This window comes from Colius striatus, chromosome 17 (assembly GCF_028858725.1).
Source record: "Colius striatus isolate bColStr4 chromosome 17, bColStr4.1.hap1, whole genome shotgun sequence".
NCBI lineage: Eukaryota > Metazoa > Chordata > Aves > Coliiformes > Coliidae > Colius > Colius striatus.
The window spans coordinates 13698118-13713866 of NC_084775.1; the positions used below are offsets into that span (position 1 = coordinate 13698118).

The 15749-nt window shown below is 56.0% G+C and overlaps 1 protein-coding gene across 3 annotated transcripts; it reads right to left on the reverse strand.

Annotated features, from left to right (window-relative positions):
• Positions 1-49: 49 nt before the first annotated feature.
• On the reverse strand, positions 50-7159 carry OGFOD2 (2-oxoglutarate and iron dependent oxygenase domain containing 2). Of its 3 annotated transcripts, XR_009819898.1 has the most exons (8): positions 7023-7159; positions 6890-6946; positions 4461-4571; positions 3872-3971; positions 2789-2913; positions 1753-2010; positions 560-1147; positions 50-157 (listed from the first exon to the last, which is right to left on the reverse strand). XR_009819898.1 is itself a non-coding variant. In XM_062009887.1 (7 exons), exons 1-7 carry the CDS (start codon positions 7143-7145, stop codon positions 872-874), a joined length of 1050 nt encoding a protein of 349 aa, XP_061865871.1. In that variant the 5' UTR covers positions 7146-7159; the 3' UTR covers positions 521-871. The 3 variants fall into 3 exon arrangements, 2 of the variants coding, with proteins under 2 accessions (XP_061865871.1, XP_061865872.1); XM_062009887.1 differs by lacking the exon at positions 50-157 and having other exon boundaries at positions 521-1147; XM_062009888.1 differs by lacking the exons at positions 50-157; positions 3872-3971; positions 4461-4571; positions 7023-7159 and having other exon boundaries at positions 522-1147; positions 6890-6932.
• Between the last annotated feature and the right edge of the window lie 8590 nt (positions 7160-15749).

The window sequence follows — 15749 nt, forward strand, 5'->3', positions numbered from 1 at the left end:
CCCAATCAAAAGACATCTGGCTTTAATTAGCTTTATCGATGGGGAAGCTGTGATTGCAGCGAGACAGGGAAAGCACTGACCTTCCCCAGGGGATCCCGAGGCCACTGGCAGCACCCAGAGTGACAAAGTTCTTCTGTGTTTTCCCTCATTCCTGTAACTAAAGCAAAGGAGTTGAATGTAGGCTCTTGCCTTGCTCTGGAAGGTTTTGCCGTGTTGCAGGTGGCTCCCAAGGCTTTGTCTCTAAAACCCCCTTGCTGTTTGTTCCCAGAGTCTTTCAAAGGGAGATCTCTGCTCAGAAGAGCTTGTGGAAGCCTTGTGAGATCCTCTGTGGGATCAGCTCTCTTTGAATTGCTCCTGAGTTTCCTGAGCCTGGCTTGGGTAACCCTCTAGTGATGGTAATTCCCTGCCATCCCCAGCAGCTGCTTCTGAATCACCTGGATCTCACTTGGAACACATTCCCTGTCACTCAGCAACAAAAAGCCTCTTCCCTTTCCCCTGGAAGAGGGCAGGAGTGCTTGTGGACAGCACAGAAATGGGTAAGTGTAAGGCTTTATTGTACCTTTCTACAGCAGGACCCAAGATGCTGCTCTTGGCACAACTTCACAGAGGCCAAACAGCTTTGGGGTTCTCCTTGTGCACTTGAAATTGTCTACAAAGCCTTTGCAGTGAGTAAAAGTGTTCAGGCTGAGTCTTAGCCCTCCAGCTCTCCATCCCTGAGCAGCTGGCTTCCCTAAGCCCAGCAGCACGGGGTCTGCATCACTTCCCAAGGTGGCAGCTCCTCCTGTGCACCCATCAGGGTCCAGTGGTGCAGTCTGAGAGGTCAGAAAGGAGCTTCAGGCACCTGCTCTGGAGAAACCAGGCCCTACTGTTGTTACCACAAGGCACAGACATTCACAGTCTCAGGCACATCATCTTGGAGGGGGTGTGTGAAGCCATCCCCAAAGCCCTCTGCCTCCAGCAGCTCTGGTTTCTTGTGGCACATGGGGCAGAGCTGGTTGCGGACGGCAGACGATCTCATCCAAATGACGAGGTTCCAGCGCTCCCCAGAGGCGATGGGCAGGGCCCCGTGGATCTGCCCTCCCCGGTGGAGCAGCCCCTGAGCTCCCACGTGCTCGACCTCAATGTACTGTGGCACAGGGCTGGGATCCTGGAACAGAGGGAGGAGGGTACAGCATGACTCCAGGGAGTCTCCAATAGCTGCGATTTTCACTTGTCCCCCTGGGAGTGAGCAAGCTGGAGGGGCCTCCCTGCACCTCTGAAATGCAGCCACTGTGGGGGTGGCTGGGCAGCAACTCACAACTGTGTCCAAGACAGACTCTTAGTGGCAGCTCCAGAGGGAATTTAAAGAATGTTCCAATCAAAACAAAGCCCTGTTCCAATGGTACATGGGAGCTTTTACCCTTCTTTTGCTGAGAGTCCCCTGGAAACAGGGACTAGAGATTGAGGTTTAAGTCTCAGCTGAAATCAATCACCTATCTCTTGCTCTGTCTCTGGGCTAATTTGTTTCACTCCAGGTTCTACTCTGACAGCTGCCTCTGTCCTCTCTTCCAGCTGGCAGTAATTAGCTTGAGTATTGGGAACTGCTGCAGAAGAAGAGGCTCCTGGATAACTGAGGCACTTTAAAAAGGGGGACAGAGCTGGTTTGACTGCCAGAGGTGAGCAGCTGTTGCTCAGAACATAGTGTTTTGAAGTGGGGAGGTGAGGGGTTAGTGGGAAGAGGATGTGGGTCCAGGCTGGGAACCTGCTCAGTACCTGACTGAAGTCCCCAAAGTACAAGTTGCCTTCTGTGAAGTCTTTCCCCAGGGAAACGTTTAAGGTGACTTCTGCATTGTCATAGTGAGAGCTCAGATCCAGATCTTGGTGGAGGGAGTACTTGACAACAAAGGCTTTGTGGCTGTCCAGAGAAGCACCTCCCAGGTCAGGGTACAGCAGGGCTGTTATGGGCTGCAGGTACTTCTCACGCAGGGGGGTGATGAAAGTTTCGTCCATCCCAAGCTCATTTAGCAAAACCTGTTGCATACAGAGGAGAAGGGAACAGCTGACCCACTGTATCTGCTGCAGAGCTGTCCCCCTGTCACACTGCTGCTTGCTCAGGTAAAGACCTTGAGAGCAAAGGCTCCAGCTACAGCCAAAAGGAGGAGGATAGAGGTGGAAAGTGATGGGGAAAAGGCAAAGTAAGATCAAAAGTGAAGTGTTACTTCAGAAATGGACTCCTGGATTTGAATGTGGATTGTTTAGATCCTCTTTGCTCTGAGAGACCAACTCCCTTCTCCTCTCCTTAGAAACACTTGTTACCATTGCTGATAAATACCGAAAGGATGGGCTCAGTCTGTGTTCTGTGGTGGCCAGTGGCAGGACAAGGGGAAACAGGCACAGGCAAGTTCCACTAGAATGTGAGGAGAAACTCCTTGGGTGCTGAGGTGAGGGAGCCCTGGCCCAGGCTGCCCAGGGAGGGTGTGGAGGCTCCTTCTTGGGAGGTTCCCAAACCCACCTGGACATGTTCCTGTGCCCCCTGAGCGAGGGGAACCTGCTTTAGCAAGAGCTTGGGCTGGATGAGCTCTGCAGGGCCCTTCCCACCCCCACCATGCTGGGATTCCTTGCATTGCCCTGTCCTTTTGTCTGTGTAACACACATTCTCTCATCCCTTTTCACTTCAAAGGGACCTGCAGCTGCTCAGAGCTCCAGTCACACCCATTTTGGAAGGGAAAAGAGTGTGAAGCCAGGAGGTAACCAGAGTCCTGCTTGTGAACAGTCCCCCTAAAGAAGCACAAGAGCTAGTGAGTCTCACCCCATAGTTATTCATGGTGTTGGGCCTGCCTTTAGGCATGTCTGACTGCTCAAAGTTCTCCAGCTCATCCACAAAGGTTTGGCAGAACTCTTCTGTGAACACTGGGAGTCGATAGATCCTCTTATCTGTGAAGAGATGGGAGGGACAGCCAAATGCCAAGGGAGTGCATTCCTGGCTGTCCTGCTGTCAAGCTGCACTGTGCTGGTGTCAGTGGGAACCCACGTGCTTCACCTTGTGCTCAGGCTGCTCAAAGACCTGGAACCCTTCCCCAGGATCAGCTCTGGGTTAGTTGTTGGTTTTCACATTGGTTTCTCATTTCCAGGTTTCTCTATCCAGCTGGGAGAGCTGGCACTGATTTAAGTGCCTGCTGGAGGTGCCAGGGGAATGGTTGGAGACTCAAGGTCATTTAGTGCATGTGAGATTCACTCACCTTTCTGGGAAGAGCAGGTGTGTGTAAGGGGAACTGAGTACTGAGGATACAGAAGCTGAGGTAAGGACAGCATGAAAAGGCTGGCTGGCTGAAAATTGTGCCTTGGACAAATCCAGGAGCCTTGCACATACACATTTGTGTCTGTCTTTTTATCTTGAGAAAAAAAGGCACCTTTGCAGCTTCTCCTCCACATTTTAACAGCATTTATGGTAGGGAGAGAGCTTCACAGTTGCCTCCAGGGAAGCTTAAAACCCAGATCTGACTTTAAGAGACTGAAATCTAGACTGAAACTACTTCATCTCAGAATAACCCAACAGGGATTGTCTGAACTGGTAAAGCACTTGGGGAGGGAAAGCCAAGCTCCCCAGGCTAACCATGGTACAACCTGTGGTACAAACAAAGCCACAGCCCTGCTGTAGGGTTTTGAGACAGCAGCAGGCTGGAAAAGCATAAACCAGGATCTCATCCAGAGCCTAACTGCTGCACAACACTCCCTCTCCAGAGACTCTCATTAGGCAGCAAATAACATCCTGTTTGTCTCAGCTGTGTGTCAAATCTGAGCTGCTAAAGACAGGGCTGGAAAACAGCTGTCATGGCTGAGGCTGCAGTGTCACACAGGGAGGTCTTTGTGGCTGCTGTGTTGTGCTCTGTACCTGAGAAGGACTCGAGGTAGCGCAGGAGCCCATGGAGGTGAGCGCCCGGCGACGTGCAGTACCTCACAACTTCCAGGAAAGCTGGGGCCAGGAAGGAATCCTGGTGTCAAGGGAAGAAGGATAAATACAGAGAAACACAATTAGCCTGCATGGGTCTCTTACAGCCCAAGAGGGAAGTGCACCTGCAGGCAGCCACAGGAAAATATGTGGAGTCTGGGGAGCAAGGCTGAGCGTCCCAGGTGCAGAGTGGCACTGGGGTGTTCCTTGGTGCTTTAGGCATGTTGCTGCTTGCTCTGGTTTGTGGGTTCCTAAGTATAACTGGTTAGAATGACTCTCAGGAAAGAGCCTGGCTTACATTATGGATTCCTAACAGGTAAATGCAAAGCCTTTCCTAGGAGACTTAGCATCCTGTCATGGCCTCAGCACAACAGAGCAACTGCACCGTGCCAGGCAGGGCTTGGGACTAAAGCATCCCAGAGTAAATCTCATCTGTAGTAGTTACCCAGCTGGGGAGAGGAGAAGAGAACTACTGAACTGAACTCTCAGGCAACTCCTTGGGTGCAGAACAGAGCCCAGCCACGCTGCCTACCTGCAGAGTGTACACCTGGGGGTGTTTCCGTTGGTAGCACCTGGAGATGATGCCTTTGCGTTCCACTGACTGAGGGATCAACTGTTTCCTTCTCTGCACCTCTGCCTCAATCTGCCAAAGCAAACAACAGAGCTTACTGCTAGAAAATCAAAGGGGATAACTGCAATGATTCCAGGAGTTTGCTCCTTGGTTTAAAACCACTTATTCTGGGAGGAAACCACCACCCTGGGAGGCAGAGTGTGTGCCTTTGCTTTTCTGTAGTCAGGACAAGTCCAGCAGAGATGTGAAAAGCCAAATGCCCAAGAGGGATTTGAGACATGTTCTCATTACAGATGGCTTAAAGAGTGACTGAAGTCTTTCTATGGACATGTCAAGTGGAGCTGTGAGGTTTCAGCTCTTTGAGGCATTCTGACACCTCCTGAGCTGCCAGTGTACACTTTGCCTGTCTTATGTTCTGACACTATAAGCATTGTCCAAAACAAAGCTGTTTGCTGGGAGGGAGACAGGATCTGTCAAGAAGGGATTACTGCTAAGTGTTGTGGAGATGGGCTAATCAGCTGTAGCAGCAGCTGATTCAGGCAGCTCTTCCTATTCAATAACCTCTCCTGGGACTAGTTTGTAACAGTTCTCAGTGAAAAATAGGAAGGAGCTTGTGCCCATTGCTCCCTGCTCCCAACCCCTGGCACTCTGATTGGCAGAGCTCTTGCCATTTCACAAGGCAAGAAGCTATTGTCTGTGACCAAACAGGTCACATAGTCATTCCCTTTCCCTCATTATCAGGCTCTGGGGACCAAGTAGAGGAAACAAACAGGTTTCTCCTCCTCCTCCCTACAAGCCTCAAGGTTCTTGAGCACCAGGGAAATTACTCCTGTCCTTGTTGCCCTTGGAAAGACACCTTGCCCTTGCCCAGCCACCCTCATCACAAACAGGGGAGTGTGAGCACCCAGAGTCCTGGCTGTGAAATCAAGCAGTTGCAAGCCCTCAGTGAGGAACTTGGACTGGAATTGCTGCTGGGCAGTGAGAGCTGTGGCCTGCCCCATGGCCAGGGACACCCCAATCGTTCTCTGCTTCCTTTGAGTGACTTGTATTCTTTCAGTATGACTTGTGAGCTGGTTATATTGATATGGCAAGACCTGCCCTGCAGAGGTGATCAGAAAGTTAAGTCAGGATTAAGAATGCTAAGTTAGGATTTCCTAGCTCGTACCTTCAGTTGTGTCATAGATCCTGTATTGCACTGCTGCTTGTGCTACATGGGTTCTGCTTGTAGAAACTCCTGGGCCCTTGTAATAATCCCGTGCTACACTAATCATGACGTCCTGCTAAAGCAAAGCTTTCATTCTAACTGTGATTTAGTGCTGTCAGCAGCCAGCCACCAATTTGGCCTAAAAGAATCTCTGTCCCCCTAGTGTGGGGTGAAGTTGGAGCTGGTTGTGTGACAGATCTCTGTCCCTGGCCTGGAAAGAAACACAGATGCCTCCCTAAGGAGCAGCCTGAGGGGAGTTCATGCAGTGACCTGTACAGACCTAGAGTGAACTCTGCAGGACCTCTGAGTGACCCCCTCTCAAGTAATTTACAACTAAGTGACAAAAGTGGGGACAAGGTAAACTGGAAGAGCACTGGCAGGCAGCTGACTAAAACCAGTTGGGGAGTGACAGGAAAGGCCATTGGGAGGGCGTGTTGCATTACTGTATTTGCTTTCAGGGTGTTGCCAGAATAAACAGCACTGACAGCACCCAGCCCTGGGTCAGGTGTGAGCCCCTGGGGAACTTCTCACCCAGTTCCCTCAGGGCTTGTGGCTTCAGTGATTCTGCCTGGCTCCCTTTAGCATCTGCAGTCAACTCTGGGGCCCAGAGTGCGTGGAAATCACAGAATCAGTTTGGTTAGAAAAGACCTTTAAGCTCCTCGAGTCCAACCTCTGACCTCACCCTGCCAAGCCCATCACCCCCAGCTCCCTGCAGCCTCCTGCCAGGGAGTGTCAGAGAGTGCTGCTGTCTCCCCTCAGCCTTCTCCAGGCTCAACACCCCCATTCCCTCAGCCCCTCCCCAGCACCCTTGTGCTCCAGCCCCTTCCCCAGCTCTGTGCCCGGCTCTGGCCACGCTGCAGCCCCTCAGTGTCCCTGTGGCAGTGAGTGAGGGTCCAGCACTGACACAGCCCTGGAGCTGCAGCCCCTCAGTGTCCCTGTGGCAGTGAGTGAGGGTCCAGCACTGACACAGCCCTGGAGCTGCAGCCCCTCAGTGTCCCTGTGGCAGTGAGTGAGGGTCCAACACTGACACAGCCCTGGAGCTGCGGCCTCCCCAGGGCCCAGCACAGGGGACAATCCCTGCCCTGTGCCGCTCCCAGCCCGGCTGCCCTCGCCCACCCGGCGCGCTGCTGGCTCCAGTTCAGCCGCTGCTCATGAAGCCCCCAGCCGTGCCGCTCCCGGGCCTCACCTCCCGCAGCACGGCTCTGAACTGCTCCTCGCTCCTGCAGCCCCGCTCCCGCAGCGCCTGCAACACAGGCGGCCGGTCACCCCCCGCCCGGCCCCGGCCGCGGCCGCACGGGGGGCTCCCGCCGCGCCGTTACCCGCCCGTGGTCGCGCCGCAGCTGCCGCTCGTCCCGGTACCGCACGTGCAGCCCGCAGCGCCTCACGAAGATGTTGTCGGTGAGGAAGCAGGCGCAGGCCAGGAACGGGCGGCCCGCGGACATGTTTCCCGCCGGCGCTTCCGGCCGGGCCGGCGCGTGCCAGGGAGCGTCGGGAAACTCAGAGCGGGGAGTAAAACGAGGGGAGGCGAAACCTGCCCGTTCTCGCCGGATCCGCGCTTCGCTTCGGGACTTTGTGGCGTCGTCACGGCCGCGGGCTGCGAAGATGCCGCTTCCCTGTAACCCCCATCGCCGCCCAGGGCACAGTTCGTTTGGAGAAGCCCCTGAAGCTGCTGCAGTCCCAGCGCTGCCCTCACCCTGCACAGCCCAGCGCTGACCCACAGCCTCAGCACCTCAGCCCCACGGCTTTGGGATCCCTCCAGGGCTGGGCACTCCCCCAGCTCCCCGGGCAGCCTGGCACAGGGCTCACACCCCTCTCAGGGAAACAGTTCTGCCTCAGCTCCAGCCTCAACCTTCCCTGGGAAAACTTGGGGTTGTTTCTTCTTGTCCTGTCACTCATCACTTGGAGGCAGAGCCCAACGCCCAGCTCCCTGCAGCCTCATGCCAGGGAGTGTCAGAGAGTGCTGTTGTCTCCCCTCAGCCTCTTCTCCAGGCTGAACACCCCCATTCCCTCAGCCCCTCCCCAGCCCCTTGTGCTCCAGCCCCTTCCCCAGCTCTGTGCCCGGCTCTGGCCACGCTGCAGCCCCTCAGTGTCCCTGTGGCAGTGAGTGAGGGTCCAGCACTGACACAGCCCTGGAGCTGCAGCCCCTCAGTGTCCCTGTGGCAGTGAGTGAGGGGCTCAGCACTGACACAGCCCTGGAGCTGCAGCCCCTCAGTGTCCCTGTGGCAGTGAGTGAGGGTCCAGCACTGACACAGCCCTGGAGCTGCAGCCCCTCAGTGTCCCTGTGGCAGTGAGTGAGGGGCCCAGCACTGAGCTGCAGCCTGCCCAGGGCCCAGCACAGGGGACAGTCCCTGCCCTGCTCCCGCCGCCACACGAGTGCTGCTCCCAGCCGGGATGCCCTCGCCCAGCCGGGCGCGCTTCCCCTACGGCCGAGGGTTCTTTGCAGACGGTCCCCGAGCGCCCGCGCCCCGCCCCGCGCCGCGCTCGCTCCCGGGCGCGCCGCCGCTGGCCCGCGCTCGCCATGGACTCGGCGCTGCAGGTGGCCAAGGAGGAGGTGGTGGTGGCGGCCGAACCCTGCGGCCCCAGCAGCAAGTTCGAGGACATCTACCGGCTGCTGGCCGATGGCTGCTTCCCGCCCAGCTTATGCTCCATCAAGCGCAAGAACCTCAAACGCTACGCGCAGAAATTCGTCGTTGACGGTGCGGGGCCGGGAGGCGGCGCGGGGACGGGCCCGGGGCACAGCGGCCGCGGGGCCAAGCTGCGGGGAGCGGGGCAGCGAACGCGGCTGGGCGGGGGAAGAGGCTCCGCCGTGCCCAGGGACGGAGGGGCTGCAGAAACCGCCCCGAGGGAAGCGGCCTGGGGAGGGGTCGTGAACTGGAGCCAGCAGCGCGCCCGGGTGGGCAAGGGCAGCCCGGCTGGGAGCGGCACAGGGCAGGGACTGTCCCCTGTGCTGGGCCCCGGGGAGGCTGCAGCTCCAGGGCTGTGTCAGTGCTGGGCCCCTCACTCCCTGCCACAGGGACCCTGAGGGGCTGCAGCTCCAGGGCTGTGTCAGTGCTGGCCCCTCACTCACTGCCACAGGGACACTGAGGGGCTGCAGCTCCAGGGCTGTGTCAGTGCTGAGCCCCTCACTCACTGCCACAGGGACACTGAGGGGCTGCAGCTCCAGGGCTGTGTCAGTGCTGGGCCCCTCACTCACTGCCACAGCGACACTGAGGGGCTGCAGCTCCAGGGCTGTGTCAGTGCTGAGCCCCTCACTCACTGCCACAGGGACACTGAGGGGCTGCAGCTCCAGGGCTGTGTCAGTGCTGGGCCCCTCACTCCCTGCCACAGGGACCCTGAGGGGCTGCAGCTCCAGGGCTGTGTCAGTGCTGGCCCCTCACTCACTGCCACAGGGACACTGAGGGGCTGCAGCTCCAGGGCTGTGTCAGTGCTGGGCCCCTCACTCATTGCCACAGGGACACTGAGGGGCTGCAGCTCCAGGGCTGTGTCAGTGCTGGGCTCCTCACTCACTGCCACAGGGACACTGAGGGGCTGCAGCGTGGCCAGAGCCGGGCACTGAGCTGGGGAAGGGGCTGGAGCACAAGGGGCTGGGGAGGGGCTGAGGGAATGGGGGTGTTCAGCCTGGAGAAGAGGAGGCTGAGGGGAGACAGCAGCACTCTCTGACACTCCCTGGCATGAGGCTGCAGGGAGCTGGGGGTGAGACTCTGCACAGGACAAGAGGAAACAGCCTCAAGTTGCCCCAGGGCAGGTTGAGATTGGAGCTGAGGCAGAACTGTTTCCCTGAGAGGGGTGTCAGCCCCTGTGCCAGGCTGCCCAGGGAGCTGGGGGAGTGCCCAGCCCTGGTGGGATCCCAAAGCCGTGGGGCTGAGGTGCTGAGGGCTGTGGGTCAGTGCTGGGCTGGGCAGGGCTGGGACTGCAGCAGCTTCAAGGGATTTTCCTACTGAAATGATTCAACTGACTTCTTTGCCCTGTGCAGAGAGGGAGCTGTGGGGTGCACCATGGCCCATCACTTTTGGGCTGCAGAGTGGGGACTGTGGCATCCTGAGGCACCACACAGGAGACCATGGCTAAGGCAGCTTTACTTTAGCAGAGGATCTTGCTCATCCCTGGCTGCAGAAAAGAGGTCACTGGGTTGGTGCAGAGATGATTCCAGTTCAGCAGCTTCTCCAGGGGCATTCCAGAAGCTCCCAAGGCAGCAGTCCCCCTTTGTTGTGTCTCACTTCCTGCCCTAGGAAATTACCTGTTTGCAGAGGCTGAGTAGCTGGGGTGAATGTGAGAGTGTGTCACCTTAGATCAAGCTCTGGCCTCTGCAGGTGGCTGCCTCTACTATGTGGGCCCCAAGAAGGAGGAGAAGCGGGAGGTGATCGTGGATCCCGAGCGGAGGCGACAGGTCTTCCTGGAGAGTCACTTCACTGAGATTGGGAACCACCTGGGCCAGAAGAAGACTGTGCACAGGATTCAGAGCCGCTACTACTGGCTGGGGATTGTGAAGGATGTGGTGGACTGGGTAAGTTGAGAGCATTGGCTGTGTCAGACCGGGGAGTGCTGCTAAACATGAGCAGCAACGTGCCCTCGTGGCCAAGGCCAATGGCATCCTGGGGTGTGTTCAGCACAGTGTGGGCAGCAGGTCGAGGGAGGTTCCTCTCTCCCTCCATTCAGCCCTGGTGAGGCCTCATCTGGAGTTCTGTGTCCAATTCTGGGCTCCTCAGCTCAAGAGGACAGGGAACTGCTGGAGAGAGGCCAGTGCAGGGACACCAAGATGGTCAGGGGACTGGAACATCTTCCTTGTGAGGAAAGACTGCGGGAACTGGGGCTGTTCAGCCTGGAGAAGTGAGGATGGGGAGACACTTTGCCAGCAACAAGACAAAGGGTAATGTGCACAAGCTGGAACACAGCAAGTTCCACTGGAACAGGAAGAGAAACTCCTTTGGTGTTGAGGTGAGGGAAATCATAGAATGGTGGGGGTTGGAAGGGACCAACCCCCTGCTAAAGCAGGTTCCTCTTGATCAGGGGGCACAGGAACATGGAAACCTCTCAAGAAGGAGCCTCCACACCCTCCCTGGGCAGCCTGTGCCAGGCCTCCCTCACCTCAGGGCTGGTGACTTTTCTAGCCATCAGTGAAAGTCTAAAACACAATAAAAATTGGCCTAAAAGCAGGGTGAGAAATGTCTTAGCTGTAGGCCACGTTGAGAAACTTGGTTATTGTGTCAGAAGCTGTCAGGTAGGTTTTGTGAGAGCTGAGCTGTGTCAGCTGTTGTGGTTTTACCTCTTCTCCCTGCGCCTCGCTGTCCTGCTGAGTAGAAGGAAGCTGCTCAGAAGTGCTGTGCCTCTCATCCCTTCATCACCTGTCCAGGCTGAAACTGACAGAATTCACCAGCATTTGATGAAGGACATTTGATATGTCTTTCTCCTTCCCAGATCAAGATGTGTGAGACGTGCCAGAACGCAGAGCACAACAAGCACGTGTTGCGGAGGGCGAGGCCCGTCAGAGTGGAGTCGCCCTGGGAAGTGCTGGGATTAGACATTCATGGTGAGTGTTTGCCTCTGCTGACAGACAGGCTTCACAAGGCTTCCCCAGCTGCCCCAGGAAGCATGGCAGGCCTCTGGCTGTGTGTGAGGGAAAGCTGCCTGGGTGGCCAGGTGCCAGGGAGGCCGTGTGGCCTTCTAGGGTGCAGCCTGCTGTGTGTGAGCAGCTCAGCTCTGTGCACAATGGGAGTTGTGGGCCTATGTTACTGCCCAGAATTGAGCTGCCATGGGTGTGTTTTTCACAGCATGGTGGGGGTTTGGAAGAGCCCTGCAGAGCTCCTCCAGTCCAACCCCCTGCTAAAGCAGGTTCCCCTGGCTCAGGGGGCACAGGAACGTGTCCAGGGAGAAGGAGCCTCCACACCCAGCCTGGGCAGCCTGGGCCAGGGCTCCCTCACCTGCACAGTAAAGTAGCTTTTCCTTCTGTTTAAGCAGGACTTTTTGTGTTCCAGCTTATGTCCATTATCCCTATTAGAAAGGGATTTTTAAGAGGTTGGGTGGGAAGCAGCTGTTGGATATAAAGGCAAAGTACGTTGTTACTGTCATCATTTGACTGTCAGTTGTATTGCAGATGAGATAGAGCTAGCTTTAACCCTTTAGTGTCTGACATTCTTGGTGTCCTGTGTCTAATGTTTTGCGTCTGGTGTTCTTGATTTGAGATCTACCAGTCAACTGAACTGTTTTCTAGGAAGCAGTATGTAACAATGATGTCTAAACAGTCTCTTTCTGAATCTTCAGCTGCTTCAGCTTTTATGGTTATCAAAGTACCCTTCTGGACAATACAAGCAGCACTGGTGTTAAACTCTCTGTCCTGAGTTGTGGCCTTTTTTTGCAGTCATTGTTTTGATGGGCTGGGCTTTTAACTTTGATATTACAGCATCACGTTGATTTCTCTTGATGCTTTTTTGTGCAGGACCTTTTCCTGAGACAAGACAGAGCAATACACACGTCCTCCTTGTGACTGACTACTTCACCAAGTGGGTTGAGGCTGCTCCTCTGCAGAAAAAAGATCCTTTATCAGTGGCTAAAGCTCTGGCTACGATTTTTTACAGGTAGGCTTCTGTGTTGCTTGTTACCTTTGCACTTCTGCAGTGAGATTGGGGCATGCTGGGATGTGTGTCACAGAAATAGTCAGCATCCACAAGACAGTTCTCCACAAGAGCAGTAACTCTCCCTTCCCCAGGAGAGACCAGGCAGTGCCTCTCAGTTGCTTTTTACAAAATACTGGGGAAGAGCCTGTTATCTTCTTGTTATCAGGGGAGAAAGAGGCAGAAGTGGTTCTCCAGGTAGCCCCAAGGCCAAAAGTGCCCCAGATCCCAGCTGAAGTTTTAAAACCATTCCCTGATTCCTCCTAGGAAGTGTTTCTTTTGCATTCACGTGCTTCACATCACCATGTGACGTTGTCCCTGTGGGAAAATGGATGTGGCTGGTAGAGATTTGCATTCAGAGCAAGAAGCCTTTGCTTGTTTCTCCAGCTGCCTTGTCCAAAAGCAAACAGGCTTGGCTGTTTTGGGACAGATGGAGCCAGGAGACCTCCCTGCTCTTGGGGAGGTAAGGTCATGCCGGACTCTTTAAACAGCAGCTCCACTAGAGAATCTCTGTGCCTTTTGTATCCTCTTATCACCCATGAAAATTGAATTCCTCTGGCTCTGCCCTGCAGCTGATGGGCTAAAACCAGTTGTGTGTCCTCTTCTCCTTCAGGTTTGGAGCATCCAAGAACATTTACACCACTCAGAGCTGGGACTTCTGTGAGGAGGTAGGTCAGGTGCTGGGGGGTCCAGTGGGAAGCAACAGGACCTTCAGCAGGTTTTTCTGGGCAGCAGATCCTGAAGACTGAGTTGTGTTGTGTCATGTTGAGGAGGGGAAGGAGCTGGTGCTGCCTTGTCCCTGTGCCAGCCTTGCTGCGGGCAGTGGATGATCTGCCAGTGCTTTCACCCAGATTTAAGGTTGTAGTTTTGTGGTACAAGCCCTCCAGGCACAGCACAGCCTCTCTGCTCAGGTCCTGTGAGATCATGTCCTTGATATTCCTGCCCTGCCCTGGGCTCAGCCCATCTTCCCAGCGCTGTGCAAAGCCTCAAGCACGGCAAAACCAGTGGCTGCAAAACATTTTCTCAGGCTCTTCATTTTCTCTGGGGGAGCTTTTTGTGCCGAGCAGCATCTGCTGGCATGGGCTCAGTGGCTGTGTGGTGCTGCACAGGCTCCTACCTGCTGTGGTACCAACCTGCCCTGCTCTCCCTTGGGCCTGACCCCCCATCTCTGCAGGTCAGCCGGCACTTGTGCGAGCGCTGGAGCATCTCGCAGCTCCTCACCCCCGCTGACTGCGCCGCCCCCGACGACCGCAGTGCCGACGTGCTCAAATCCTCCATCTGCAGCGTGGTGAACGAGAAGCCTGAGGAGTGGGACACCCACCTCGACCCCCTGCTCTTCCATTTCCGCACCTCAGTCAACTCTGTCACAAAGTACCCCCCCTTCTTCCTCATGTTCAACAGATACGTGTGCCTGTCCTCCGAGGTAACGGCCCCAGCACCGAGAGGCTCAGGGGCGGGTTGTAGCCACTGGCACAGTTGCAGGGTAACACCCCAATATCTGTGCCTTGCAGGTGGATTTTGTCAAGGACTCTAAAGAGCAAGGGGTTGGCTCTGGCACGGCAGGCAGCCTCCCACCCTTCACAGCCACCGTTCAGGAGCAGCAGAACGCGGTGAAGGAAATTGTAAGTCATGTGGTGCCTTGAAAGTGGTTTTGCGGCTGAGCATCCCTCCTCCCCGGGGTGTGTGTGCAGTGAGAGCTGCACAGAAGGGATTGGCCTGTCCCAGGATCCTGCTCCAGCCTGTGCCTGCTCAGAGGGAGCCCCTGGCCCTGCCTGGCCAGAATCTCACAGGAGCCCTTTGCCTGTGGGCTCTCTCCTGTCACACAGCAGGTCGCTGATGGGCTTGAGCTGGGCAGGGAGGCCCCACATCCAGCTGGGAAGGAGCGAGGCAGAGGCAGGTCAAGCACTGCCTGAGACTCACCAGGCCTGGCCCAGGAGGAGAGGTGGCCAGTGGCACCTTGATGCGTGCTGAGGGCAGCAGGAGCAGAGCCAGAGCCTCTGAGACAGCACTGCTCAATGCCACGGGGAAGCTGGTGGTGGTGCTGCTCAGAGCTGAGCGATGGAACACGAGGGACTGGTGAGCTTACCCCCTCAAGGCTAATGAGAGCTGTGGCCCAGCACTCTGCCTTGTAGTCTGCAGCTCAAAGCAGGCAAAGGAGTCTGTCATTAGGCAGGGACAAAAAGCCTTTAGGGACATGCTGTGTCATTTGGAAGGTTAAAAGTAACCCTGCCTCAAAATGGGGAAGGAGAAAATCTGGGGAGGTTGGGCCTACCGTGGAGGCCCAGTGGGCAGAGAGCTGGCTTTGGGGAGCAAAGCCAGCATCCAGCTCCTGACTGCCTCTGATGTGATAGGTGACCTTGGTCGACTCATTTTATCTCTGTTTCTTGGTTTTCTGACTCCTCAGTGTCCCCTGTAAAGTACTTGGCAATCTGTGTGCCAAAAAAATACCAGACAAGGCTCAAGTGCTTTGTTTTCTCAGTCATTTCATGTCCTCAGACAGAGTTATGTCATCCTCCTTGATCCCACCTGGACTGTGATTCCTCTTTCCAGGCAACAGCAGTGGTAAAACAGAACAGTGAGGAAGCCTGAGAGCTGGATGTGGGGGATCTATTCCCAGCTGGTCCCTGTGGCAGCTCAGGCTCACCAGCTTGGCTCCCTGCTTGTGAAATGAGATGCACAGTGTGGCACGAGCAGCGAGAGCTCTGGGTAACGCCGAAGCATCGTGTCCATTACACACAGCAGTGTGCCCAGGTGGCCAAGGGCATCCTGGCTGGGATCAGAGCTAGTGTGGCAGCAGGCCCAGGGCAGTGATTGGTGAGGCTGCAGCTCGAGTGCTGTGGTCAGTGTTGGACCTCTCATTTACAAGACATTGAGAGGCTGCAGCGTGGCCAGAGCCAGGCACAGGAGCTGGGGAAGGGGCTGGAGCACAAGGGTGATGAGGAGCAGCTGAGGGAATGGGGGTGTTCAGCCTGGAGAAGAGGAGGCTGGAGAGAGACATTAATCACTCTCTGCAACTCCCTGACAGCGGGGTGTAGTGAGCTGGGGAGAGATCTCTTCTCCCCAGTGATAATTCACAGGACAAGAAGAAATGGCCTCAAGTTGCCCCAGGGGAGGTTGAGGTTGGAGCTGAGGCAGAACTGTATCCCTGAGAGGGGTGTCAGCCCCTGTGCCAGGCTGCCCAGGGAGCTGGGGGAGTGCCCAGCCCTGGAGGGATCCCAAAGGCGTGGAGCTGAGGTGCTGAGGGCTGTGGGTCAGCGCTGGGCTGGGCAGGGTGAGGGGAGGGCTGGGACTGCAGGAGCCTCAAGGAAATGATTCTGTGATTTTAAGGGCACTTCTTTTGTCCGGTCACCTGCAGACAGGCCAGGAGTGGGGCTGGAGTTAGCAAGAGATCCTAAAAGCTTCCCTTGGCTCCACATTACTCCAGCCCAGATCCCCTTC

What these genes read in the sequence shown, in the direction of transcription:
- OGFOD2 (XM_062009887.1), bottom strand. Translation starts at nt 7,145, where the DNA reads ATGTCCGCGGGCCGCCCGTTCCTGGCCTGCGCCTGCTTCCTCACCGAC. An exon ending in TCAGAGCCGTGCTGCGGGAG is followed by an intron (nt 4,572 to 6,889) that starts GTGAGGCCCGGG and finishes TTGCTTTGGCAG; the next exon opens with ATTGAGGCAGAGGTGCAGAG. An exon ending in CTACCTCGAGTCCTTCTCAG is followed by an intron (nt 2,914 to 3,871) that starts GTACAGAGCACA and finishes ATCTCTTCACAG; the next exon opens with ATAAGAGGATCTATCGACTC.